The sequence below is a fragment of the Myxine glutinosa genome, chromosome 1 (genome assembly GCF_964187855.1).
Source record: "Myxine glutinosa chromosome 1, kmMyxGlut1.1, whole genome shotgun sequence".
Classification (NCBI taxonomy): Eukaryota; Metazoa; Chordata; class Myxini; order Myxiniformes; family Myxinidae; genus Myxine; species Myxine glutinosa.
In genome coordinates this window covers 246,646,643-246,673,826 of record NC_136261.1, presented here as the reverse complement: position 1 = coordinate 246,673,826, position 27,184 = coordinate 246,646,643, and the positions used below count along the sequence as shown (strand labels likewise).

At 44.0% G+C, this 27,184-nt stretch overlaps 3 protein-coding genes across 3 annotated transcripts in view; 1 reads left to right on the top strand and 2 right to left on the bottom strand.

Annotated features, from left to right (window-relative positions):
• VIPAS39 (VPS33B interacting protein, apical-basolateral polarity regulator, spe-39 homolog) overlaps nucleotides 1–1,251 on the top strand; it is a 117,130-nt gene extending 115,879 nt beyond the window's left edge. The window contains exon 20 of the mRNA XM_068129785.2: nucleotides 73–1,251. Coding sequence (XP_067985886.1) covers nucleotides 73–87 — 15 coding nt within the window. The 3' untranslated portion in view covers nucleotides 88–1,251. The remainder of the gene's footprint in view (nucleotides 1–72) is intronic.
• Nucleotides 22–19,048, bottom strand: PEX13 (peroxisomal biogenesis factor 13). The gene is made up of 7 exons (XM_068129786.2): nucleotides 18,883–19,048; nucleotides 18,426–18,650; nucleotides 9,108–9,383; nucleotides 6,261–6,337; nucleotides 3,743–3,889; nucleotides 3,523–3,645; nucleotides 22–973 (listed from the first exon to the last, which is right to left on the bottom strand). The coding sequence occupies exons 1-7, from the start codon at nucleotides 18,948–18,950 to the stop codon at nucleotides 591–593; spliced, it is 1,299 nt and encodes a 432-aa protein (XP_067985887.2). The 5' UTR covers nucleotides 18,951–19,048; the 3' UTR covers nucleotides 22–590.
• Nucleotides 19,049–21,254: 2,206 nt separating this feature from the next.
• Nucleotides 21,255–23,506, bottom strand: CENPI (centromere protein I). The gene has a single exon (XM_068129784.2). The coding sequence runs from the start codon at nucleotides 23,452–23,454 to the stop codon at nucleotides 21,415–21,417; it is 2,040 nt and encodes a 679-aa protein (XP_067985885.2). The 5' UTR covers nucleotides 23,455–23,506; the 3' UTR covers nucleotides 21,255–21,414.
• Between the last annotated feature and the right edge of the window lie 3,678 nt (nucleotides 23,507–27,184).

Below are 27,184 nucleotides of genomic sequence, written 5' to 3'. Positions count from 1 at the left end.
AAAATCAAGAAAATCGTTAAATGTTTGCAACATTAATTTTATTTATTTATTTATGTCTCCATTTCTCTGCAGCAAATTAGATGGTGAAACTGCACAAGCTGAAGAAGGAACATGTCTTTATTGAATGGGTTTTTGTGAAATTAAACCCCATTATGGATTGTACGATATTGTGTAAATGATTAAACATTGAAACCCTGCGGATAATCTCTCAGGCCTCCAAACCGTTTTTTACTATCAGCATTGTCCTGAAAGCGTATTTGCACAAGTGGTCATAAATTCTTCAGCATCACAAGAGTTGGGGGAATTGTTTAAATTCACATTCAAAAGATGAATGTTTTCATCTTAGTCAAAAGTGTTAAACTTAGATCAGTGCAAAATTAATTCAATTTATCTATTTTTGAGGAACCTCTATCCGAGTATGGCCGATCAGTGAAAGGAATACTTCAGTTTATTTACTCGGGAAGTATAAGAAAAATTAGCCGAACAATCAAGATGAGACCATTCAAATATAAGGGAGGGGGAAGTCAGCTGCCATAAAAATGTGCAGAAATTTAGCAAGTTATAATCAAACTTAATTTGTGTAGTCAAGTTCAACATGGCTCGTCTTCTCCTCTGTCCGTATTTTCCTGTGGCACGTTGAGCTCCAGCTGTTCCGGTAGTGGAGTGGGTGGTGCTGCACTCTGCCTGTTCTCTGGTGCTGCTTCGGTGGCTGAATTTTGTACATTAATGGACTGTCCGGTCACAGCATCCCCAACTGCACATTGTTGTTTAAACGCCTCCTCCAGTACGCAATCAGGCTTAACTTGCAAAATGGTGGTTGTTGTTGGCTTGCAATTTGAAGGGCCCTGTTGGGGCTCACCTCGTTTCCAACCTCGTCTTAGACCAAGGACTCGCACGTGGTTTGCTGGCACCAGTCCTACAGAATGCCGGTCGATGCTCGCCAACAGCCAGCCTCGCACACGAGGTTGTCGCTCTGCACAAGGAAATCCCATACGGTCACATTGTATGATTCACAACGTACTTGGCACGCAATTTAGTCTTTCATAAGTTGGGCTCGGACTTGCAGTGATACCTATAGAAATAAAGAAAACTGCTGAGTTCAACATTTAAATTTTACAAGTGAATGCATAAACTGGAAAGCAAATGCAATTAACTATATGAATGGTGTTTATATTCTAAACAAGATGAACTCAAAGCCTTTGACGCCATTCATGAAAAGCGCTATACAAAATAAATGAATTATTATTATTATTATACTAGTTTGTGTTTTCTTGTGGACATGGCACCACCCACGGTACATGTGATGTGCAGATGGAGAATCAACCCACACTTCCTGTGATGTCCTTATTTATAAAAGTAAATGCTACTGGAGAAGCAGGTTTACAGACCACTGTAAACCATCCTACTTCAGTGCAACGAACCCATAAAGGATGACACCTCAACCAATGCTGAATGCAGAGCACACTCAACACGCCATGTGCAAATTGTAGAGTGATCAGCCAAGACAATCAAACCGTCATCATTTGACAAAGAAACAAGTCTTAAACCGCTCAACCAATCAGCCCGACGTTAGATCAGGGTGAAAGGGAAAGTAGCAGACAAACGCATGGACACATCGCAAACTAGTTAGTTGAATGGCAGGAATAGAAGAGGGAGAAAAAACAAAATGGAGAGCGAGAGTATAACAGGTGGAGGTGGGGAGGTGGGTATGGGAGAAAGCAGGTGATGGATAGCACTCTTCAAAATACTAACTGGAGGGAAAAGCATGACAGTATTCCATATACAGAAAAGAGGAGTGAAGGAATTTAGGGGAGCCTGTACCAGTTATAATGGGATTGGGGGAGGGGGGGTGGAGGTGGGAGCTAGGGGGCAAATAGCGTGCAGTGATTGAAAACAGTCAACCAAGCCTGCTGGCAGTGGGTGAGAAGCAGATGCTGAGACTCGGCCTCCTGCTAGGAGATGCCAATTTTCATGACTTATGTGCAAACAGAACACGAGACCAGATCTACAAATTGCAAAAGCAAACATTGCAGAATTTTCCACAACAACCTTAAGTTGTCAACAATTGTCTTTTCAATTCAAAAATCAAAGTTTTCAGTGACATCACACCCACGTTGAAACAATAGCAGCCCCAAACATTTGTAATACGGATAGTTATTTTTCTACAATTTTTACAACTCTTCTTGCTATAAGCGAGAAACTGCCACTACGAGGGGAATTTCCTATTTTGTATGTAAAGATTTGCAAATGTATTATCGCATACCAATAAATAAAAATAAAAACTTTTCTTTCATATGCAAAACCTCAGGTCATGGAAGAGTGCGGTGACAGAGGACAAAAATGCAATACAGTCGGATCCCGACATTCGCGGGTTCCACGTATTCGCGGTTGATAAAATGTGACCTGCTTCTACATTTGCAGCCGTGTGTGATACCAATGTTTAAAATTATGCAATTTAAACTCAACGTCCGTCGTAAGATAATACAGAATAATTTAACCCAGGAAGTGGGGGGCTGAGAGAACAGTTAAAAAAAAAAAAATAGGACCACTGGACCTGCAGCTATCTGTGCCCTGCTCTAATGTTCTATAGTACCATCCTTCAAGCTTAAACTCCGAGCAGTTAAAACGACAACTATTTCCGGGATCAAGACACGCTTTGGCGACCAAACAAGACCGAAGCACAAACGGTTCGTTTTCGAAAAAGTAGCACGACACTAGAAGCAAGAGTGAGATAACCACCATCTACCTTCTTCCGCCCTATTATTAACATTTATCCTGCCTCCTGCTGTTCCACCATTTGCTATGTTGGCCTAGCTCTTCCACGAGCCGAGACCTTGTGTATAAAAACAAAGTCTTGACCTCGTGTTGGAGATTTAGAGTCTCCAGCCATTGTCAGGAAAAGCAGCGGTGTCTCCATAATTGCATAACTAGGAAGGATATCCAAAATTAGGGTCACAGATAAGGTCGTTTGAAAAGAGGAAAGTCAATATAAAGATTTATTTTTCATGCCCACATCCATTCACATGCACCCAACTCACTTCCTGTTAACACGTTCCATTACTCCCTCATCCGAGAAGGTTCATGCAGAACAAATATGGCTCAGAGAGATGCGTGTCCTCTTAGTTGGCATTCCTTACATCAGCATCATACAAACCGGGGATTGCCTTTTTTGTAAGCTCATGCTGCCTTTTTTGTTCCAATGAAGGGTTAATGCCAGAAAGCATCAACTTTCCTTCCTTGCCACGGTGGTTAGCACACCTCAATCAACATCCGATTGGATTCGATCCATTGTGTTACCCCATGCACTTTATGTGTGTCATCCACTTTGCATAAACTGCAAGAGGATCGTTTCATCATGGTTAAACAACTCTTCTCTTTGTTTTGTTTGTTTTTTTCTCTTTCCATGCAGGTATGCAACCTTTTGTACATATGTGATTGGCAGTTTCAGAGTGAATTAGATCTAATAATGTCTCCATGTTGAACAATTTTGGTTTAATTCCCATGTGACACACCCTTACAGACCTTTGGGAGCGAGGATGACCAAATCTCCAGCACGAATAGAAATCTCCTCATCAGTTGTGGCAAGGAAGTCAAACTCGGCTCTTCCCACAGCATGGTCATCCTCACCACTGGCCCAGTTTGAACCTGCCATGAGAAATATCGTGACAATAAATAAAAGTGAAATTTACAACTAGATGGCTCACCAACAACCACGTTCAATAGTGACTGGTTCATAATCCACCTTTGTCCGTATCGTGAACAATGTTTCGGAGAAGTTTCCAAATAAGGTACGGCCCTCCGAGAATGACGGCGAAGAACAGCATAATGGGCCATGACCTAACCGAGTTGTCATTGACACCATTTTCTCCCACATCCCGTGTTGCTGTAACTGCAGGAAGACAGCAAATTTATATCCAATCATACAGCATATAACATCACCCACCCCCTCCCCCCCCCCCCCACCCTCCCCCCAAAAAAATATATAGTTGCACATGTCTGGACTTAATGTTAATTCCACATCAGGAAACAATTTCCCTTCAACTGGTAAAGTAAATAAATGTCTCACCACAAGATTCATTTTCAGAGCCAACAACCTTTTTATTATAATGAGCATACTTATAACTCCCGGTGTGTACCACGGTTTAGAATAGGTACAACGTATCCTTGCGTGTCGTAAAATGCGACTAGAAGGGTTGGCGTCAGGAAGGGCATCCGGCCATGAAAATATTGCCTCAAAAAGAAACCATGACAATTACGACTATATATGGGCAGGGTACAGCCCGAAGTACCCCGTGGGGGATCTCACTCCCTCTCGTCAAAACTCAAGGTGGGGAACCCGATCGAAGCATGGGTGGAAATCACTCCATTTATGATGACGAAACGTCTGATGCCTGAAGTGGAGATCGGTTTCTGAGGTTTGGGACATGGAATGGAGGGACAATGACAGGGAGATCAGGAGAAGTGGTGGATGTATTGGTCAGAAGAAGAGTGGACATATGTTGTGTGCAAGAGACGAGATGGAAGGGAAGTCGTGTGAGAATGGTGAAGGGTAGGCAGGGACAGAAATACAAGTTTGTGTGGCAAGGGTGCCCGGAGGGCGTGAATGGTGTTGGTGTCCTGTTTTCTGAGGAGTTTGTAGACAGTGTGGTGAGTGTGACTAGAGTGAGTGATAGGTTGATGATGGTGAAAATGATGATTGGAAAGCTCTTGGTGAACGTCATCTCGGGATATGCTCCGCAGGTTGGTCGGAGCGATGAAGAGAGGGACAAGTTCTGCTGTGCGATGGAGAAGCTGATGGAAAACGTGAAAGATGAGGAAGTTGTTGTGGTAGGAGGACACCTAAATGGACATGTGGGAAGGAGTAGGGATGGTTTTGAGGGAGTTCATGGGGGTTACGGATATGGTGTGAGAAATGGAGAAGGTGAAAGGATTTTGGAGTTTGCTGATGGAGCTGATTTGTTGATTTGTAACACTCAGTTCCAGAAAGAGGATAATAAGCTTGTTACATACACGTCAGGTGGGTCGACGACAACCGTTGACTACCTGGCGGTGCGTGGGTGAGATCGGGGGCACCTCCGGGACACAAAGGTGATCCCGGGGGAGGAGGCTGTTTCACAGCACCACTTGGTTGTCTGCGACATAAAGGGGAAAGGTGCGAGGAGAGCTCGGCGGGTGAAGTACCAACCGAGAATGAAGGTGTGGAGGTTGAAAGAGGTGACAGTAAGGGAGGCATTAAAAGAGAGGCCGAGTATGGCAGAGCATGATGTGGTTGAGCTAGAAAGCGGTTGGATGTCAATGAAAGATACTCTGTTGGGAGCCGTTGGTGAGGTATGTGGATGGACAAAAGGACCACCGAGGCACTCGGAAACCTGGTGGTGGGATGATGAAGTTGGAAAGAGGATTGACGAGAAGAAGAAGAAGTTCAAGGAGTGGCAGAAGGCGAAGGGTACGGGGGCAGAAAAGGCAGAATATGAAAGTTATAAGACGATGATAAGTGTGGCGTCGTTCAGGTGGAAACCAATCATTATCAAAAAGACAGTCCAACAAACGCGTCCATCAATTGATTTGTGCACCCGTGATGTAGCTCATTTGCTTAACGGAAGCGCAAATAGTCCAATGTTAAAAAAACGACTGTCCAGCTTACTATTCTCCCCATTTTCTTTTTTTGTGCTAATGGGTCGGGAATATCATCCTCTTACACATATATCTAAAAAAAAAATCATTATTATGTCCTGGTATTGGCTTAGCGGTCAGGGTGCCGGCTTGGGATCCGAGGATCCTGGGTTCGAATCCCGGTCGATCGCTAAATTAACACCAGGGGGGTTGACTCAGCCTGTCATCCTTCTGAGGTCGGCAAATTGAGTACCATCTTGCTGGGATGAATGATCACGGTGTGTACCCCGATTTAGGATAGGCACACCGTATCCCTGCGCATCGAAGAGCATGACCAAGGGTTGGCGTCAGGAAGGGCATCCGGCCATAAAAACATTTCCTCAAACAGGGAACCATGATTGTCATGGGGCCCGCAAGGCTAACCCCCGCTCTAGCGGGGAAAATGGCCTTAAAACGATCATTCATTATGTCCCTTTAAGGAGCTATCAACTTAACTGGGTAGTTAAATTACATTACGTGTGAAAGCTCAGACTGTTCATGCTGATAGAGATTATCAAAATAAATAAATAAATAACATACATACGTACAGTAAAAAAACCTCAATGGTTTCGAGTTAATTGTGACTTTTGAGTAAAGCCTCATCTCACCTGCTGCCTCACTCTGTCGCCAAGCATCCTCTGTCGGGGACAGCATAAGCAAGGCTAGCAGACGGCGATACAAAGACCTGCAAAGACCAATTTATAAGCACATTTTAGACCCTGTCTACTGTATTAGATACTAAGATGTGAAAACGTTTTAAAGACTTCTTGTGGGTGTTTTGTGCTATAAATGTTTGATGGTAATATTTTACTGATGCAGTGTCTTCACTGCAATCATAGTCTATGAACTACACATCCTCGACTGCTTATGATTGAACTCGTCTTTCACAGCCTGCTCTGTTGTGTTTCCATTAAGTGCCTTCTCTTCACTCTGTTTAAACTCAATAAAACAGCTCTTAAACTCAATATCTAGATCACAGATTCTGAATTGCCGGCTGCAGGGACTGCTGCCTGTCCGCGAAAGGAAAGCTACCACTTTGCGGAATAATGCCAAAAAACAAAAATTGCTGCCACTTACCCACTAGCGACGCCAGACAAATCTATATATAATGGAGCAAGTGTGTATCATCTACTGCAAGGGTGGATGCAGGATTTTTTGAATGGTGAGCGGTGGTCTAGAAATGAAGGGAACAGAGTGCATACTCGCCGAGATGCTGTGAGCACAAAGCCATCCCGGGCCCACTCAAGGGGCCCAGAAGTTTTGGGATTTTTAGGTGCTCTCCGATACAATGAGCATCTGCTGACCACATTTGCTTCACGTTGGTAGGAGCGGGAGGAAACTTTGTTTCAATTGTAAAATACATTTTATTTGTCTTTTCATTGTTAATGTTGACCTGATTGAGATGGAACCTATAGCTTTATTAACTTAAAATGACATCACTTAATCAGCAATCCTTTTAAATTTATTCCAAAACAAAACATGTTTATTGGGGTAACTAAATCGTAGTATCTGAATTTGTTCAGGAACTCCAACAATGGATTGTTCATGAATATTCATGAGTTAAGTAGTGGAACTTTTGTAGCAATCGGAACGGTTCCCCTTCATAATGCGTATGTTTGTGAATATACAGTGAGTGGTTCTAGTTGCACTTTCCATGTGTGTATACTGTTTTTTTTTTTTGTTTTTTTTACACACGAGCGAACAACCCGCTCCGAGCTTTAAACCAAGCCGAAGGTTTGATCTGTTCTTAGGCGCCATGACGGTACATGGCGTGGCAGTGCAAGGCCAATGTTTTTTGTTTTTAATCGGCAATGAGCACAACAAGTTTTCATGTCATTCCATCAGGCACTTCATGTGTACTCGAAGGTGGGTGGCATCAACAGCAGCTAAGCTAGGCAATTTCCTAAACCAGTTAATTAAAAAAAAAAAATTAGTTATTAGAGACTAGTAAGGTACCCGTGTTACACATTGGTGGGAGGCCGAGATCTCAGAAAAAATGTTTTGAGAAATTTTATGAAAACTCCCAACCACTCTGGGACATGTGCAGGGACTAGAAAAGCTGCACACACGTGACTGAGTTTACATGAGGGGAGAGAGCAGCATAGTATGGGTGGAAACTCAAAAACATAATTATATTGAGGAATTTATGAAACATTCCACCCCACCCACCCGCCTTAGGATGGAGAAAAAGTGGCGTCGTTCGGGAGGAAACTCAAAATCTCAATTGTATTGAGATATTTCCGAACAAGCCAACGTTTCCACATGCAGTAAATGGCGAAAATGCTAATGCCAAACCCGTGAATGAGTTTACATGTGGGGGAGAGGGAGAGAGGGAGAGAGGGGGAGAGAGAGAGAGAGAGAGAGAGAGAGAGAGAGAGAGAAGTGAGCAGCTTAGTAGGATAGAAACTCAAAATTAGAATTTTATTGAGAAATATATTTTTTTTTAAACCTCCCTCCTGAGGACATCCGCTGGGACCCAAAAAGGTTCCACAGAAAGTTTGGCGGGGCTAGTCCCAAAACGAAGGGAGTACTTCGGGAACGGACAGACAGACAGAGAGCCTGCTTTATTATCTGGATGTATGACATGCCGAAGTACAGACAGTCAAGACCATCAATTATGTGGTTCCCAATTGGTGTTCCGTGGTCACTTATTGGTGACCTTTGCCAGCACCTGTTGAGGAAAAGGTTAAGAACCACCGCAGGTGCTGGTACGGGTAACAGGCAAGTACCAAATTGTGCACCAAAGAAAAACAAAGAAACTGCTTTGGCTATGATCACTTGGTTTTGTCCATCTCATGAGAAGTTGTCTGTGGCTATATTAAGTTTGGAGACGGGGGTAGTGAGGGGAGGAAGGTGAGAATGACAAATGGGAGTGAGAACAGTATTTCAGAGCAATGAAAACAAGGGTTAGGATGAGCTAAGAGTAGAAGAAGGTGGGGGAAGGGGGGGGGGTGGGGAGGGAAGGGGATGAAGTGGGTAAAGGCACATCAATTCCCCCTAACGCACACCAGTAAAAATGTGATGAAATTCACAGCAGTGTGGTGCATTAAAAAAAACACCTTTAGAGGCCATTTTTCCCCGCAAAACGGGGGTTGGCCTTTTTCGGGCACCGTGGTTGTTGTTGTTTTTGTTGGTCCCCTTTTTGAAGCAATGTTTTACGGCCGGATGCCCTTCCTGCCGCCAACCATTTTTGTCGCCTTTTACGACAAGCAGGGAATTACCAGTGAACTGGTACTCAATTAGCCGACCTCGGAAGGATGACAGGCTGAGTCAACCCCCCTGGCGTTAATTCAGCGATCGACCGGGATTCGAACCCAGGATCCTAGGATCCTAAGCTGGCACCCTAGCCGCTAGCCCAACACCAGGCTTAACAACCAGTGGTGCATAACAAAAAAGAAAAAAATTACGAAAATGTTTTCCTCTGTCGGAGAAACTACGTGCAAGCATCAATTTACCTTAGAGTACGGACAAGGGCGAATGCTGAGAAAACCCTGGCAAAGTGGACACGCATGCGACTGAAATGGTCTGCGACGTCAAGCACAGCACGGAAGCTGTTGGACATAGCTGAGAACGTGGCTTCCAGCATCATGCTGACGGAGCCAAACGCATGTACGATGCTCTCAAGTGATTGGAATGCAGTGCGGCTGCTCTCCTCAGCCTGACGTACAAACAGGCTCGAGCTGGCAGGCCGGCTAGCCTCGTTCCAGCGGTTGACACCTCCATAACCACCACTGAAAAGAACAGGCCACCCGACCGGAATAATTAGTACTGATATTATTAAATATATCTCAAACGACATCATTTGTAAATCACATTGTGCAAAACATACAATTAAAGCAGCATTCGGTAGAGCGCAAACCTCCGCCAGGCTGAACAGATTATGGTTTATATCCCACTGATAGGCCAGACCTGGATCCAGGCACGAACTAAAACCTAATTAGCTTGTTCTTGTCACCTAATCAACTCATCCACATAGTTTTGTCACAACTAGTCCACAACATTTTGAAATATCATGTCATACATCATTTTTTGGCCCCATCGCTCAATGGCGGAAAATCGCTTAAAATTTTCTTGTATCCGGATCTTCACCAAAATCAAATCGATTCTTCCTTGTCACACACCAAACCTGTCCATCAAGTTTGGTCCAAATCTGTTCATAACGCTTTTAAAAGATCCTGCTCACAGACAAACAATCGAGCAGACAGTCCAACATACAGATGTGAAAACATAACCTGTTTGGTTTTCGGTAATATAGTCTTGTTATATTGATTACTGAATATGCTCTGGTTTATAAAAAATGAAAATACATGCTACATGCATGGACAATGTATAACACATGTATTTTCAAAATGTCAAATGAGAAAAAAAGAAAAAAAGAAAAAAAAAAGAAGTCAAATGCAGGACAGAATGGACCCCAAAACACCTGTTTGCACAGTTCCAAGAGCATAAAATGTTTCTTAGCTTGAAAACATACACGAAGGGTACACCAACACAAAGGAAATGGAAATTATCCTTCGGTGCATCTTATATGACTAGGAAGGAAGAACTGAAAATTTGAAATGGGTGGGCTTGAGGGTGCGGGAGTTAACAGGAGTAGATGATCGAATCGGTTTTGAAAATCTGGAGGGAAGAATGAGATTAAAGAGAATGTGAAAATTGTTTTCACAGGCAGGGGGTTATGGGAATGGGGGAGGAGGAAGGAACGAATGACGAGAGGTGAGCAGCGATCCTGATTTTTGGGAGTTCCGCCAGAAGAGGGTCTGATGGTAGGGCGTGTGCACCCTGTAAAAACCTGGCGGGGAGACAACACTTTTGGAGGTGAGAAAAAACAAACAAAACAAACAACAACAACAACAACAACATGCATTTTAAGGCCATTTTCCCTGCTAGAGCAGGGGTTAGCCTTGCGGTCCCCATGACAATCTTCTCCATATTGCCCTATTTTCTGCATCTCTCCTTGTTAACCCCCTTGCCCGCATTTCTTCTTCCACCATCTTTAGCCAAGTCTTTCTCGGTCTTCCCCGTCCTCGACTTCCTTCTACATTCATTTCCATCACTCTTCTCAACCAGTCACTTTCATCCTTCCTCAACACATGACCAAACCATCTCAACCTGTTCCTATTCACAGCATCAATCACAGGCTCTATTCCCATCATCTTTCGCAATTCATCATTTGTCTTCCTCTCTCTCAACGATACTCCGCACATCCACCGAACCATTCGCATTTCCACCCTTTCCAGCCTTCGTTGCTGCTCTACATTCATGACCCACGTCTCGCTCCCATAAATCATAACACTTCTCACACATGCAGCATACACCTTTCCCTTCAGCTTCAACGACACTCCCCTCCTCATCAGCACGCCACTCAGTTCCCGAAACTTCTTCTATGCACATCTCACTCTAGCAACCGTTGCCGTGTCTGATCCACCTTCTCCATTCAGCATGTCTCCGAGGTAGCAAAATGTTTTCACACCTTCCAGCTTCACGCCGTCTCCAAGATCCAACTCAACATTTCCTCCATCTGCAGCTCCCTCTGTGCACACCTTACATTTGAATGTAGCTGCCACACTGGTTAATGACCCTCTCAGACCACTACATTTTTGATGAACCCACTCAGCACACATTGTACATTGAATAGAGTTCACTCCGACACCCTTCCTGCACACAGCACATGGCCACTTCCAAGTTCTTTCCACCTCACCACATGCTTTACCACTTGCCATCACCTTCGTCTTTCCTATATTCACCTTCAGACCTTTTGTCTCCAAACATTCCTTCCAGTTGTTCATCTTTTCCTTCAGTCCATCCATACTTTCCGCAATCAACACCAGATCATCTGCATACAACAACTCCCACGGTAAACCCTCCTTTACCTTCTGAGCCAGCACCTCCATCACAGCTACAAATAGTAGTGGACTTAGTACCGACCCCTGATGCACTCCCACCTTCACCTCAAACTCACCACTGTTCCCATCCTTCATCCTTACAGCTGTGCACGCTCTTTTGTACATTGCCATCACTACTCTGATCAACCATTCCTCCACTCCTAACTTCCTCAATGCCCATGTCAATACTTCACGTGGAACCCTATCGAATGCTTTCTCCAGATCAACAAACCCAAGAAACAACTTCTTCCTCTTTTCCATGTACTTCTCCTGCAACTGCCTCACAATAAAGAGCGCGACTGTCGTTCCTGTTCCTGGCATAAATCCAAACTGCATTTCGTCGATCTTCACCTTCTTCCTTATCCTCCTCTCCAACACCCTTTCCAATACCTTCATTCCATGCTCCAATAAATTTATCGCTCGGTACGAGCCACAGTCCAGAGGGTCACCTTTCCCCTTGTATAGAGGGACGAGGGTACTCAGTTCCCAATCCACTGGAATGCAGCCTTCTTTCACCACCAGATTACAGATCTCTGTCATTCTCTTCACACCCCAACTTCCTGCTGCCTTCAACATATCTCCCACAACTCCCATCGGCCCTCCCGCTTTTCTACTCTTCATTGCTTTTATCGCTTCCTCAACTTCCTTCTCAGTTATCTTCTCTGCCGGTCCTAAAACTGGGTTACTCTCTATGTTGCCATCCCATTCATTCTCTGTATTCAACAGCATTTCCATATATCTTTTCCATCTTCCTTTAATTCCATCTGGGTCCACAACGATTTGTCCCACTTCATCCTTCAAGCAACTCACCCCCATCACATCACACCTCTCTTTCGCTATCTGCTTTGCAATCCTGAATACCGCTCTCTGACCCTCTTCTGAATCCAAGCGTTCTCCGAACATTTTCCTATATGCCTCCTGCGCCTTTGCTACCTCTTTCTTTGCAGCCTTCCTGGCTGCCTTATAACTTTCATGCTCTGCTTTTTCTGCTCCCGTACCCTTCGCCTTCTGCCACTCCTTGAACTTCTTCCTCTTCTCGTCAATCCTCTTTCCAACTTCATCATCCCACCACCATGTTTCCGAGTGCCTCGGTGGTCCTTTTGTCCATCCACATACCTCACCAACGGCTCCCAACAGACTATCTTTCATTGACATCCAACCACGTTCAAGCTCAACCACATCATCCTCTACCCTACTCAGCCTCTCTTTTAATGCCTCCCTTACTGTCACCTGTTTCAACCTCCACACCTTCATTCTCGGTTGGTACTTCACCCGCCGAGCTCTCCTCGCACCTTTCACCCTTATGTCGCAGACAACCAAGTGGTGCTGTGAAACAGCCTCCTCCCCGGGATCACCTTTGTGTCCTGGAGGTGCCCCCTATCTCGCCTACGCACCATCAGGTAGTCAACGGTTGTCGCCGACCCACCTGACGTGTATGTAACAAGCTTATTATCCCCTTTCCGGAACTGAGTGTTACAAATCAACAAATCAGCTCCATCAGCAAACTCCAAAATCCTTTCACCTTCTCCATTTCTCACACCATATCCGTAACCCCCATGAACTCCCTCAAAACCGTTCATACTCCTTCCCACATGTCCATTTAGGTCTCCTCCTACCACAACAACAGAAGAAACAAACAAAAGAACATGTAAAAATGATCGACGGTGTATTGTTGTTAAATGTGTGGTGATGACTTCTAAAACTGTTTCAAACTATCTTTCGCTTGACTGATCGAGTCTGGTCCACGGCACTTCGCCTCCATACTGGCGGCCAACCGACGTACAGGATGTGGAACAACGTCACGATGAAACCTAAGGAAAATATATAATAGTACAGCACTGTACAAGGAAGGAGCACAACATGAACCACAACTACAGCAACAAGAACGCATTACAAAATACTAGTAAAAATCCCATCAAAAATGACGGGTTGGAACAGTTTATTCAATGGTGCAGCCTCGTGAGCGTGTCTAAGTCTGAAGCCTCGGCCTCATGCCAGGTGTGCTTATATCTTCTTTATTTATCAGACATCATAGGGATGTAAATGAACACTTGTTTTACTCTGCGTGTGTTGCACATCATGTCCAGCAAATTACAACTCCTTGCACCTTGGATTTATTGTTATTTAAAAAAACACTTCTGTACACCGCCCTTGAGGCTCGGTTTGCATGCCACCGTCTACATTTCCAATAGAAGAGACATAATTACTCTTCTAGGGAAAATGTTTTTCGAGTTTGTTTTATCCTCAAAAAATAAACCGAAGTGAACACATTTGTGGTAAAAGATTGACCTTTAAAACCTACACTTATGACGGGGGACAGACATCATACTAAAATACGCCATTTCATGTCTGTCTGTCTGTCTAATTAATTTTTGACGCCAATACATTCCGTCGTTACTCATCAATCTCAACCAAACTTGACAGGATCACCAAGGGTTACATAATGAAGGTTGTCGCGCATTCATTTCCCGCCCGCCCGCCCCCCACCCCAAGGGGGTTTTCTCCCCCGAGCAGGTTTTCCCCGTCATTGCAGTCAATGAGGTTACATGTTGAGGTGTATATCAATGATAAATTAGCTTCATCGTGGCGTTTTTCCAAAGTAGAAGATTTATCGTGGTGTTTTTCCAAAGACGCTTTTAATAACAAAATTAATGATAATCGCATATTGTTAATGCTATTACAAAACAATATTAATACTAACTAGCAACGATACCCGCCCTATTGGCGGGGCTTCAATTGGGAGGCCCAAATTAAAAGGCAAAATACCAGAAATTGAAGGCTTTTTTTATTTTAAACGATTCATATAAACATCCGTTGAATCATATCACATGCAAATCATCAAAATCTAAACAGTACATGGCGCCCATTTTGAAAAAGATTGAATTCTGCAAAACGGAAGCAGCTGCTGCACATCTTTCTCAGTCGCACATTTATGTGTGAAGAGTGCGCGCCGAATCTGAAACACGGAAGCGGCCGCTACACCTGTTTCTCAGACGCTTTGCACATGCTGCCATGTTACTTCGGAGCCGCACGTTTATATAAGAAGAGTTCGTCAGGAGTCGATCTACTCTCTCCTGGTACGTAGAATAAACAGTATTTGTAGAATTTCAAAAAAAGCCACATCACTGTTCATATCGGTAAATATTATTCCATCGTGTTTGGAAAAACTGGAAAATTGGAAAAACAATATCGCCTATTTTACTCCTAGGGGTCCCAGGAATACCCACGCAAAATATCGTTGCGATCGGTTGAGCCGTTTTTGCGGTACCTTCGAACGGACGGACGGACATTTGGTGAATTATAGGAAGATAATGTCCCACTTCCCCAATGCGTTTTTCCTGCAGTGATAACATGTATAAATAGCTTTTCATTATAAGGGCGTTTCCGTGAGAGCAACGGCTTCTACAGGAAGTAAAAAATATAATAAACCACAAAGACATGTGCTTAGCTTTTTAAACAGTCGCTAATGCTCTTTATAACACTAAATGAAGAAATTTGGAGGAATCCCGACATCTGTGAAGTAAGGTTTACTTATAGAACTGAGCGAAGATCCACTGTACTCTATATAACCCACAAGTGTTGGGTTAATAACATGGCCCTTTCTACCACTAGCGTGGCATTTTTCGTAGCGAACTTTTGAAACTCGCTCCTGCTGTTTGATATGAAACTGAAAGGAACAAGCTCGGGTTGTGCTCTTTTCCAGGGGCAGATCCAAGAATTTCAAGATGGGGGGGGGGGGGGGTGGGGGGGGGGCTGGAAGGCGAGTACGGCGGTCCTCCCCCGGGTAATTTATTTTTAAAAATGATCGTCAGAAAGGGCATTTCGTCCGTTCTTGGAAGTTTCTGCAGCTCCTTGCATTCTTCCCTGGTCCAACAATTCAACAGATTCGCGATGACTAATGGTCAGATCGAGGAACTGGTGAAACGACTTGCGCAGCTGTTCCTTCTGCTATAAATTGATGAATTTTGTAGGTGTGTGTGTGTGTGTGTCTGTGGTGTGTGTGTGTGTGTGTGTGTGTGTGTGTGTGTGTGTGTGTGTGTGTGTGTGTGTGTGTGTGTGTGATGTTTTTATGTGGTTCTATTGGAGCTTTCTGATATGGAATTTCTGATTTGTGTAGTTCTCGCGAAATGATTGTTATGATCTCCTGAGTTAATTAGGCTAATTAACTACAAAGAATCCAGAAGAATTCCCACGTTTCTAAATGCACGCCATGTTAAGGTGTATAGAGCAGCTTAATAGGTCCTTCCATGGCATGCCATTCTCATTACTAAATAAACAAGCATTCTGAGTATTGCGCTGCAATACATGTCCCCTACCAAAGTTCAAAGTGCCATAACTTTGTCAAAAATGATCGAATATGCAAATTTATGCACGGTTGATGCTGGTTTTCAAACTTGATCTGAGGTGTGCTGAGACATGTGTGTCACGCCTCGCCTCGTTGATAAGCCCGCAAGGTCGCTCCGTGGACCGGCCTGCACGTATTGCACTGTGTGAATTATATAATTACCAACTCACGGTCTGAGGTACTAGCGATTCAAGAGATATCTATTTTTTAAAATATTTTCGTTTAATTAAGGATATCTGCCAAACCACGTGCCATATCGCAAATTCCAAAAGGACATTTTAGTAGACTGACATGCTGAACAGATCTGTGACGTTTCCCCTCGATTGGATCAAAAATGAGGGAAAAGCTAGGTTTTAAAGGTTTGTGCTTAAAAACGTCATAACTCTGAAACCATGTGACGCATGACATCATGCTCGCCGACTTTTTTGTTCGAATGGGTATGCGATTCTGCCTGCAAAGTTTGGCCTCGATCTGTTCAGCCGTTGCAGAGAAAAAGGGTTTTTCGTGTTTTCACAAAAAACAATATGGCGGCCGAACCACGGGACCTGTGACGTCATAATTACCATTAAAATATTCTACGGACCAAGTCCCCCCCTACGGTGAAAATTTGATCTCAATCGGTCCTATTATTGCAGAGAAAATCTTTTTTAAAGGAAATTAAAACTTAAAATGGCACCGAGTTAAGGATCATCAGAATTATCAGAATTCCCAAAGTTCAAAGTGCCATAACTTTGTCAAAAATGATCGAAACGTCGTGAAGTTCGAACTTGACCTGTAACTTATCATGAGGAAACCATGTGCCAAGTTTGAAATCATTAGTGTTAAGAGTTTAGAAAAAACGTCCAGAAAACTGTTCTTTGCGTGACGGACTGACAGATTGACTGATAGACTGATGGACTGACGGACTGAAGGACGGAGGGACGGCGTGCAAACCTATAGTCCCCTCCGGTGTACACCGGTAGGGGACTAATAACAAAAACAATGATAATATTGTAACAAAGTATTTATTCCATCTCAAGCACTGTAGCAGGCAGGTGTGCTGCAAGGCCATGAAAGGCGATGAAAATTTGGTCCATTTGGACCAACGGGCTCACTAGTAGTTATAAAAGACCTGTGCACTCCCATAGTGTGAAATGATGGCGATGACAGACTGTGAGCTGGGCAAAGCCCGGCACTGCCGTGCGTCGAGGTTGTGAAGCTCAAGGCAGGGGGTTCTCCCCACGAAAGAGATCTGATCGGACAGCGGAATGTGAATTATTTTATTAATCGTGAATTATGCTATTTTGGAATAGACGGCGCTTGTGTTTCTGAATGAAAATGTCACAAACATCATGTGCGGATATGGTGAAGTCATGGTGTATGTTCATGAGGGCCAGAGATGCCATCCGACTTTCTCCCATGGAATATCTTAGGTAGGTCTTCAGGCGACGCAGGCAAGAAAACGAGCGTTCGGCCTCACAGGAACCTCCAGGGAAGGTGCATCCAATATGGAGTAGGACTGATGGATGGAAATTCGTCTCCATCTACTGCGCAGAAACAATCCATGAATGTGTTTGGAAGCATGTTGTTGGGCTTCCTTCTCCAAAACATCTGCCAGTCTCGAAGCTCATTTATCAGTCCTGCTGGATGCTCCATGTCGTTTTTCCAACGCAATAGCTTCTGATGTAGGGCTGGGATGTCGCAGGTATCGGCGAATATTGCAGATGGCATCAGCAGAAACAGATCACCACCTTCCCGATTTTCAGCACAGAATCGGGTGTCCATTTCCTGGTTGAGGTGGTCGAGAAATGGAATGCACATGTTTCTGAGGTAGAAGAGCAAGGGAGTATTGGCGGCAGTGTTTGGACGGTGGATTTGTCGTTTTACAACTCTCGGCATTGTGACGTCACCTCCTACAGATTCTGTCATGGCCTTAGCGTGATCGAACCACAGAGAGAATTCAGTTTCAGCATTTGACCGTAGTCGAGTGAGTATCCTTCTTGTCGTCGCGTCCTTCTTGTCGTCAATCATAGAGTATGCCTCCAGCACATCCATGCCGTTGTGTTGCAGTGAGGGGGGGGGGGGGGGGGGGGGGGGGGGGGGGAGAGGCGCGTGATCCCCCGCTGTTTACCAAGCAGCTAGCTAGCGCTTGCCAAGCCAGCCGTTCCTTAACGGTTTTGAACGCAATGCTTGCTCGAATGCTTAAACCACTTGGCGATCTCTTCACCAGAAACTTGGTAAATGAACACACCCAATGTTCTTGAGACCCGACCAGAGATCGACTGTAATCTATATACCCCAAAGAGAAATGACCCTTCCTGCCACCCTGGTCGTGAGTGGGTGTACCAGCCTGTACAAACACACAAACTGACTGTGTTTTATATAGTAGATTTCACTTCATTTTACGTTCTCATTGAGACTCACCTATAGACACGCAATACGGTAAGCTTGTGACGTGCAACATGCAGTCTTTTGATTAAACTGAGGGTTTTGCATAGCGCGGCATTTCCGGGATTTCGAATAAAAAAGGAAAACAATGGCATGAAATACACACTCACCGTTACCTGTAATTAGAGCCGTAAGGGTTGTAACCATCGTACGCGTTGCTTCCATAGAAACCGTAACCGCTCGGATGGCCGTACGAGGTGAGAGGAGGGCGGTACGTCGACACTGACGGGTAATGGTGTCGCGCAGGTCGCGGCGGTACAGGTGGCGGCCTCGGTGCCGCAGAATGACCGGGGACGGGGTGTGCAGGAGACGACCCAGGCAGGTACAAGGACTCAGGTACTCTACCGAGCGAAAGAAAGCCTGAACATGAAAATCATGGCTGGGCCTATCACGCCCGTGGCAGCAAGGGTACAAATCAATGACATATTGGACATCAGACCACAAACTCAGCCAGTACCACCATAGCATAGCATAGCATACATACAGCCATTCCCATTGGTTGTCCCGCACAACTTCATCCTCCTCCCACAAAAACACTGCGACCGTCTATTTCCACCGTCGTGTAATCCTCACCGGAGGACACTGGGATCCTTCGTGAAAGCCGGTTTGTCCCATGGCTTGTGAGGCATCTGACCAGCCATGTGCTTTCGTTTACTTCTCGCTCACCTTTGGCGATTTCCGAAGCGCGAGCTACGCGCCGGATATCCGGTGTGCAACGCGATCTACGCGCCGGATATCCGGTCCGCAACGAGAGATACGCGCCGGATATCCGCTCTGCGTGCAGCAAAACTAAGTTCCGGTGATTTCCGTTCCGATTGCTTCTTCGTTGAAATCCGATGTCGAATTGCAAATTATTTCACCAACAGATGAACACCATTGCCTTCGGTTACTTTTTGTCCAGGGATTTTTCCTCGAATTTATCGATTACCAGGTCGAGGTTGTGACCAAAAAATACCTGGCGCAGGGGAAAACAGGATCTGGGGTCTTGTGATGCAGGGATCCCAGGTTCAAATCCCACCAATATTATTTTTCCTCTGTCTACAACTAGTGTCCTTGCAAATAATATTTAAAAAAACACTAGTGTCCGCTAGTGTCGATGTCCATAAGGTGATAAGTTTAAGCTCCTGGATGAGACAATTCGATCAATGTGAAAATGTCTTTCCGTCCCTCAACTCTGACGTCACGATTAAGAAGGAAAATAAACAAAAATATTTTAAACTATTTAGAGACTTTGGAATTATAATAAAAGACCGATGAAGATTTTCCATTATATGGCCGAAGCATAACCAAAGAATGTGGGTATCAGTGAATTCACACTGCATTATGTATTAAACCTGCTCGTTGCATCACTACTGACGCTACACTGTGCTGCTGATGCTACATTCAGGCAGGAATTTGTAAAAAAAATCAAAAAAAAATCACAGTGCTGGCAATAACTCGCCGCCTAGCTAATGCCAGTGGATGAACATTCATCCAATGGATACACAAACTATGCAGCATCCTTCCTACCTGTGAGATGCCAGGGTGACAGATTTCAGCAACAAACTCAGGTGAGTGCAAGTACCTCTGAGCTATCCAACCAGCCCAAGAATACAGTAGTTATTCTGATTGAATCAATTTGACCAACTACACTTGAGCTGAAATTAAATGGAAAACCAAATACTGCATTGGAGTCATCAGAAGGAACCAGAAGAAAAAGAGCAAAGATGGAGTCATCAGGAGGAACCTGGATAGGATTTGGGTTTCAGCCACTCCTCCACAACCCTCAAACCCATCCAAACACAGCCGAGTGAAACTTCCAGAAAAAAGTGTGCAAGAATTCACTTCTGCTTGGACAGATAAATAAAGAAATAAATAAATAAAGAAGAAGCAAGAATTAGAATGAATAAAGAGAAATATGAAAAAGTAGAAAGAAACGTGAAAGGAACAAAGATGTTGGGAAGAACCCAGATGGATAGATTTCAGTTCTTCCTCAGGCAAAAAAAAAACCCACACTCAAACCTAAGAAATAAAATCAAAACCTGTACCATACTCTTTACAGATCGTTGGTGCTGCCGAAGCAGTTTCTTGGCAACTGGGTGGTTTGTCATTGCCTTCCCAAGCGTTGTTGGTGCTCTATCCTCTTAAATGCTGAATGTCAAGTAAGGAAGCAGCACACACCATTTTTAAAGTCTTTGGTATGACTCAGATGGGATTTGAACCACCGACCTCCCAAACTCGGAGTGGACACTCCAGCAATGATGTGAACGAGATCAAACCTAATTATACTGAAAATATGATAACGTCATTTGTCAGTAACACTATTTTCAAACATTGGTTCAATAAACGTCAAAATAGCAAACACTTTTAAAGTCAATATGTGAAAGGACTATTAACATGTACACAAAATAAAATTACAATGCCACGAGAGAGCGTACCTCCACCTCCACCAGGTGAACAGTTTTCTATCCCACCCATAGGCTGGATCTGGATTTGGACCTGAAATAAAATCTAATCGGCTTCTTCTTGTTGCCCATCCAACTCATCCACAAAGTGTTGTCACAAGTTGTCAACAACTTTTTGAAATATCAATGGTACAAATTCTTCTTTTTTTTTTAACATTTCGCATCTGGATCCGTATTGGGATCTTCACCAAAATCTAAACATTTCATCCTTGTCACATATCCAACCTGTCCACCGAATTTCATCTGAATCCGTCCATAACTATGAGATATGCTGCACACAAACAAACAAACAAACAAACAGACAGACAAACAAACAAACAGACAGGTGAAAACATAACCTCAATCCACCTTTGGTGGCAAAGGTAATCAACAATTGGTGCAATAAATTGAAAGGTAACAGGAAAGGTGCTTTGGTAAGTTTAAATACACATTGTTAATTTGAGCATTGTTAATTTGAAAATCTACAATGGACATCAGTCATGGAATTAAGAATCAAACAAAAAAATTTAAAACTGTTTATTGACAATTTAGAAATATGATAAAAGAACAAGAATTGCAATAAACGACCGATGAAGCTTTTTCATAACCTGGCCAACAGGTATCGAAGCAATGCGGATGTCAGTAAATTAATATTGCAGTGGGATTGAAGGTTGGACGTCAGTCACTTGAACAACTTGGTTCCGCTCACGCTTTTCCGCAGCAACAGCCGCAGACTGGCAAGACCTTGTTCGTCCAGGAATTCGAAGAATTGCTCAATCTCTGGGCCCTTTATTTTGTCAATATCTTTCAACAGATTTCCCGATGGGCCAAATTTGGCATCGATGTAACTAAATGCAGAGCCCAAGAGAGCAGGATGCCACGGCAAATACAGGCAAAAGCTCGAGGTAGACGGCAGACTGCTGTCCACAAAACAGCCGAGCCCCTGACCCTTGTGAAAGGCATGACCTTTCCAGATGCATGACATCATGCGCTTCAGAGCAGTGTTGTGGGTATGTATTGCCGTGGAGAGGTCCACGGCGTATGGACTATGAAGAGCAGCGTCGGACTTTGCAGTGACGATGTTCTCCCGGTAACTGCACATGATCTGGCAAAGACGGTCCAGGCAAGAAGGATCGTAGCTCAAAAAAGATGGGTAGATCATGCAATCCGGCATTATCGTTATAACATCAGTTAACCGTGGCCAAAGCTCTCCGACCGTCTGGTAGAAGGACAGCAGGACGTGGATCAACAGAGAATTGTATCCCTCCTGCTGTAACAGAATAGAAGCAATCTCATCCACAAAGGAGATCATGCCAACAACCGCATCTCTTGCCTCCGTGCTTCCCTGGTCGTCGAGATAGGTGCAGCTCATCAGCTGAGTTTGGAGTCTGGGTAGGTCACGGGTTTGCCAATTCAGCAGTATTTGTTTAAGCGACTTAAAAATGGCACATTTCACGTCGATCGAAGATGTCATTAGCAGCAGATGAAGAGGTCTGAGGAACAACCTCTTCAGGTCTGAGCATTCACAAAGTGGAACTTGGGCGAGCAAGTTCAGGATTTGCGGCTGAAGAGTCTCTCCGTCCCAAACGTGCAGCCTCTTTGATATAAAATGCACAACGCTGGGAAAACACTCCTTGAGGGTATCTTGTGCCCGTACGACACCGTCAAGGAACTCTCCCTGTGCTCTCAAGACCTGCGGAGTCCTCGCTTCGTCCCAGATTTCATGCCGGAGAACCTGATCAATGGCATAATCGATGCGCATCCTCTTGACCTCATCCATGCAGCAGCTCAGGTAGCAGAGAGAGGTCGTCGAGCCGAAGAGGGCGCTCAGCTGAGGAGTCACATTCACGGCGTCCAAGTTTTCCAGCAACTCTGGGCCTCTCTCAAGGTAAATGTCGCAGGTGGACTTGTTTCCAAGGCGATCCGTCGAAAGACCAGTTTGCTGCAAAGGTACAACCGACAGGTGATCCCCCCGTCTCTTGCGGGCGAGTCTCCTCTCAAGCAGACTTTTACCCTGAGACGCCATTGGTTGTTCGATTCCACATCTGACATGATGTTTCACCTGAATCACTTTGACGAAAAGTGCCCAAGCCCGATTTACGGTGGGAAAAGAATTCCTCGTGATACTTGGAACTGACATCGGCACGCAATCAGGGCGGAAGGTCTTGTAGAGGGAGAGAAGACCTTGAAGGTGTGGTTGGCGATTGCTTCCCTCCGCAGCGATGAGGCGCAGCAGCTTTTCAACGCGGAACCGTTTCACGTCCTCTTTGCGGGTGAGCAGGTACAGCAGGTGACACACGTACGGACTCAAATTCTCAAACTGAACAAAGTGAAAGACCATTCCATACAGGCCGTGGAAATCATCTTTGTTCTCGACGAGGTCAAACACGACGATCAACCACTGCACCACGAGTACCTGAAGAGTGGCAGGAAGAGTTTCCATGCACAGGTGGGCCACCGCGATCACGGGAGCGTTCCCGGGGACGACGGACACCGGAATGAGACACTTCAGCAGACGTCGTCGAATTTGGACGGTGAAGGTTTTCTTCATGATGACACGAAGCAAATTCTCCAGAACCAACGGTTCTATTCCGCACACCTGAGAATGCCTTTCTAGTATTTTGATTTGGCGCGAAACGGCGAGACGATTAGGTTTCTGCGGTTTCGGTTCGTCCACCTCGGAATGGAGGAAGAAATCGAAAGCTTGCTTCAGAGCCATCATGGAAACCTTGAAAAACAACCGTCTGGTACTTCAAATTCAATTTGTCAGGCGCAACTACAACCGACCAATCATGAGGCACGGTGTTACGGACGTCCGGTACGTCATTTCCGGTTATCTTTTAATCTTCCATTCCAGAGAAATTACGCCTCGAAAATCAATTTTATTTAGGACAAATGTATTTGCCATGCATTGGGGGTTTAAGGAGCGATTTATGATCAACAGATGTAATATTGCATGATACGGGAGAGTGGTCACGTGATGCATAACGGTTATTCTTTGGATGAAGATTATGGCAATGTAAATGCGTGCAGGTGCGGAACGCCGGTACAACCAAATCGTGCAAATATATACATGTGCGAGGAAGAATAAGGGCCGGATGTGATATCTCATCGGGCAATAACGCATCCCCGCAACGCAATGTTGAAGGCGTCGAGGGAGGATGACGTCATCGGTCCCAAATAACGTCACCGAGTGGGTCCTGGTGTCCGGCCGCAGGATTTTGACTGTTTTAGCAAAACATCTTCTCATGAACTACCCGATCAATATAGACAAATTTGGTACGATGCATCAGAGTTTATGCAATGTTGACATTTTGACAAAATTATTAATTTGTGTTTTCTATATTCTCATGTTAAAGATTTGTTTAAAATTCGATAAACGCTCAAAAATGGTAAAAAAAACAAACAAAAACAAAAAAACGTTGACACCATCACGCAGACAAACGAACACAAAATGACCACACACACTAACACACAATGACACTAACAAACACACACACGAACACACAGACAAACTAACACAAACACAAAATGACCACACAAAATGACCACACACAAAAACCACACACAATGACCACACAAAATGACCACACACACACAAACACAGACACTGACTAACACACAATGACACACACTACTAATAAACACTAATAAACACACGAACACACAATGACACTAACACATGATCCATCGACAACTTTTTGAATACCCTGCTACATATCGTTTTTGGCCTCATCTCCAAATGGTGAAGAATCACTTTAAAAAAAATAAAAAAATTATCATATCCGAATGCATATTCAGATCTTCACCCAAATCTAATCGAATCGTCCTTGTCAGACACCCAACCTGTCCACCAAATTTCGTCCAAATCCGTCCACAACTTAGATATCCTGCTATATATCGTTTTTAGCCTCATCTCCCAATGGTGAATATTCACTTTAAAATTCTACTAGCCGGATCTGGATCTTCACCAAAATCTAATCATTTTGTCCTCGTCACATACACTACCTCGCTGCCAAATTTAATCCGAATCCGTCCACAACTTTTTCAGATATCTTGTTCACAAACAGACAGGGGTGAACACAACCTCCATCCATCTTTGGTGGCGGGAGTAACTAGAAAGCATCTGAAAACAAAATACAAAATGAAAATTGACGATGTATGCAGCCTTGAACTTTGACCTTTTGATCTATTTTTTTTTAAACCAAAAAAAAAAAAAAAATCACCTACTAGCTTTTGATTGGTGAACCAATTCAGTGACCCAATATGCAAATTCTTAAAAATTCAGGTCAATCGATTGAAAATTGACAATTTTGTGTGATGTTGACCTTCGTTGTTGACTCGACGAAATTATTAATTTGCCATTCCATATTCTCATAATAAAACTTTGTTGAAAGTTTGATGGCAAAAAGCTCAAATCGTATGAAAAAAAATAGGGGCAATACCCCAGGGTGCTCACCTGGTAAATTAAAGCACTATACTACACTGACTAAAGGTATTTTAAACAGCATCATGGTATTTTAAACCAATTTAAATGGTTGCGAGAAGACAGGGCAGTATGTACAATCATACTAACGTAATCATAAAACTTTAAACAAACAAAAAAATAGGGGCAATACCCCGGGGTGCTCACCTGGTAAAATAAAGCACTATACTACACTGACTAAAGGTATTTTAAACAGCATCATGGTATTTTAAACCAATTTAAATGGTTGCGAGAAGACAGGGCAGTATGTACAATCATACTAACGTAATCATAAAACTTTAAACAAACAAAAAAATACTTATTTTGGGGGGCAACCCCCCACCCCCCCTCCCCCTCCACGTATACCTCCTTAGACCCAGATTTTGCTAATGCCTTGAACAAACATTGGTAAACAAGGAAAGCCATTTTAACTATCTGACTTCCAGGGTCATCCCCACATATACCTTGACTTATTGTTGATTGCCCGGATAATTATAGAGATGTGACCATCAAGAAAAATCGCCCGACAACGAAAATCTTCCACGATTCTTCAAACATTCGAATTTCTTCTCGTTTTAGTCTATCCTCACTATAGCTGAAGCCATAGATTCAATTTCTTCCTTCTCATGCATGCATTTAGTGTTCTACATTTCATTTTCGGCAGGTAGAAAATAGCACTTCAATTTACATGACAGAATGATCACTTTCCAAATGGGCAACACACCTGGCTATTATAGTCCACGAGCAAAAGTACCCGTCGCTTCGCTGATGGCTTTAATGGAAAGACATGTTGATGTTGTACTTCACAAACATTCTGCTCTGTTCGCTCGATAAATTTGCCTCGAGGTCATCTTTCATGTGCTTGGAAGTCGGCACCTTCGTCAACCATCCTTGCTGCTTATATGTGGCATGAACAAAAATCACTTCGGCTTCGCTGTGAAGCTCAGTGGTGGATGCTTTGGTTTGAACATGTTAAAATGAGTGAAATGAAACATTCTGAAAATTTCGAATTATTCTCACTGGAGTTTGTTCCAGAGGTGGGAGAAATGGGGAATGAAAGAGTGAAGGTGAGCAGAGAGCCTAGATTTTGGCAGTTTAACCATAAGAGGGTTGCTGGCAGATCTTGTGCGACCTGTAGGAATATTTTGGGGACAGAGCACAGAGAGCTGGGGGAGCTAGGCCAGAGAGGAGTCGGTGGAAGACAGAAAGACCACCAACCTGCCTGCGGTGAGTGAGTGAAAGGCCCTCGGAGTTAGCTTCATCACAGGAGATTCCAATGATTCTGACAGCTTTGGTTTCAACAGCGTGAAGCCGAGCTAGGTGTGAGGCAGGAGCACCAGCCCAGAGGGGGGAACAGTATTCCATTGAGCTGCGGATGAAAGCCTTGTATGTGGTGAGGAGCTCAGGTGTGCCAAGGAAAGACTTCGCACGACGGAGGATGCCCAGGCCTTCCCTGAAGGCACTGGCTTCGCTGGGAATTAATATCTTGGGAAAAATGCCAAGGGCATAGAAAAGGCCCCTTTATATGGGGTGCCATGTGGCAAAATATAGAAAAGAATGGACATTCTTGGGAAAAATGCCAGGGGCACAGAAAAGGCCCCTTTATGTAAGGGAATGTGCCATGTGGCAAAGTAGAGAAAGAAGGGACATTCCATAGCTTATAGAAAATGCCAAACAATAGAATAAGGGACATTCAAAAAAATCTCGTGTGCATGCTCGACGACCCTTATGTTCTTAGGAGGGACCAAGTAATGCTCTAGAAAAGTTCATATAATGGGGCTTTTCTTAAAAATAAAAAGAGGCAGAGACAGGAAACTATTAAAATAAATTCATAAATTCAAGGGTTTTATAAATAAAACTCAAGAATGTGGCAACGTACGTTGCTGAAATTTGGAACATATTACCTCGACGTACAAAGCATTTACTTCTGAAATTTGCAGCCAATTTCGTCCAGTAGAAGCCGATAAACGAATTTTCAGTCCCCATG

What these genes read in the sequence shown, in the direction of transcription:
- PEX13 (XM_068129786.2), bottom strand. Translation starts at nt 18,950, where the DNA reads ATGGCTGGTCAGATGCCTCACAAGCCATGGGACAAACCGGCTTTCACG. An exon ending in AAGGATCCCAGTGTCCTCCG is followed by an intron (nt 18,651 to 18,882) that starts GTGAGGATTACA and finishes TTCGCTCGGTAG; the next exon opens with AGTACCTGAGTCCTTGTACC. An exon ending in GGTCATCCTCGCTCCCAAAG is followed by an intron (nt 974 to 3,522) that starts GTCTGTAAGGGT and finishes TTCCTTGTGCAG; the next exon opens with AGCGACAACCTCGTGTGCGA.
- CENPI (XM_068129784.2), bottom strand. Translation starts at nt 23,454, where the DNA reads ATGATGGCTCTGAAGCAAGCTTTCGATTTCTTCCTCCATTCCGAGGTG.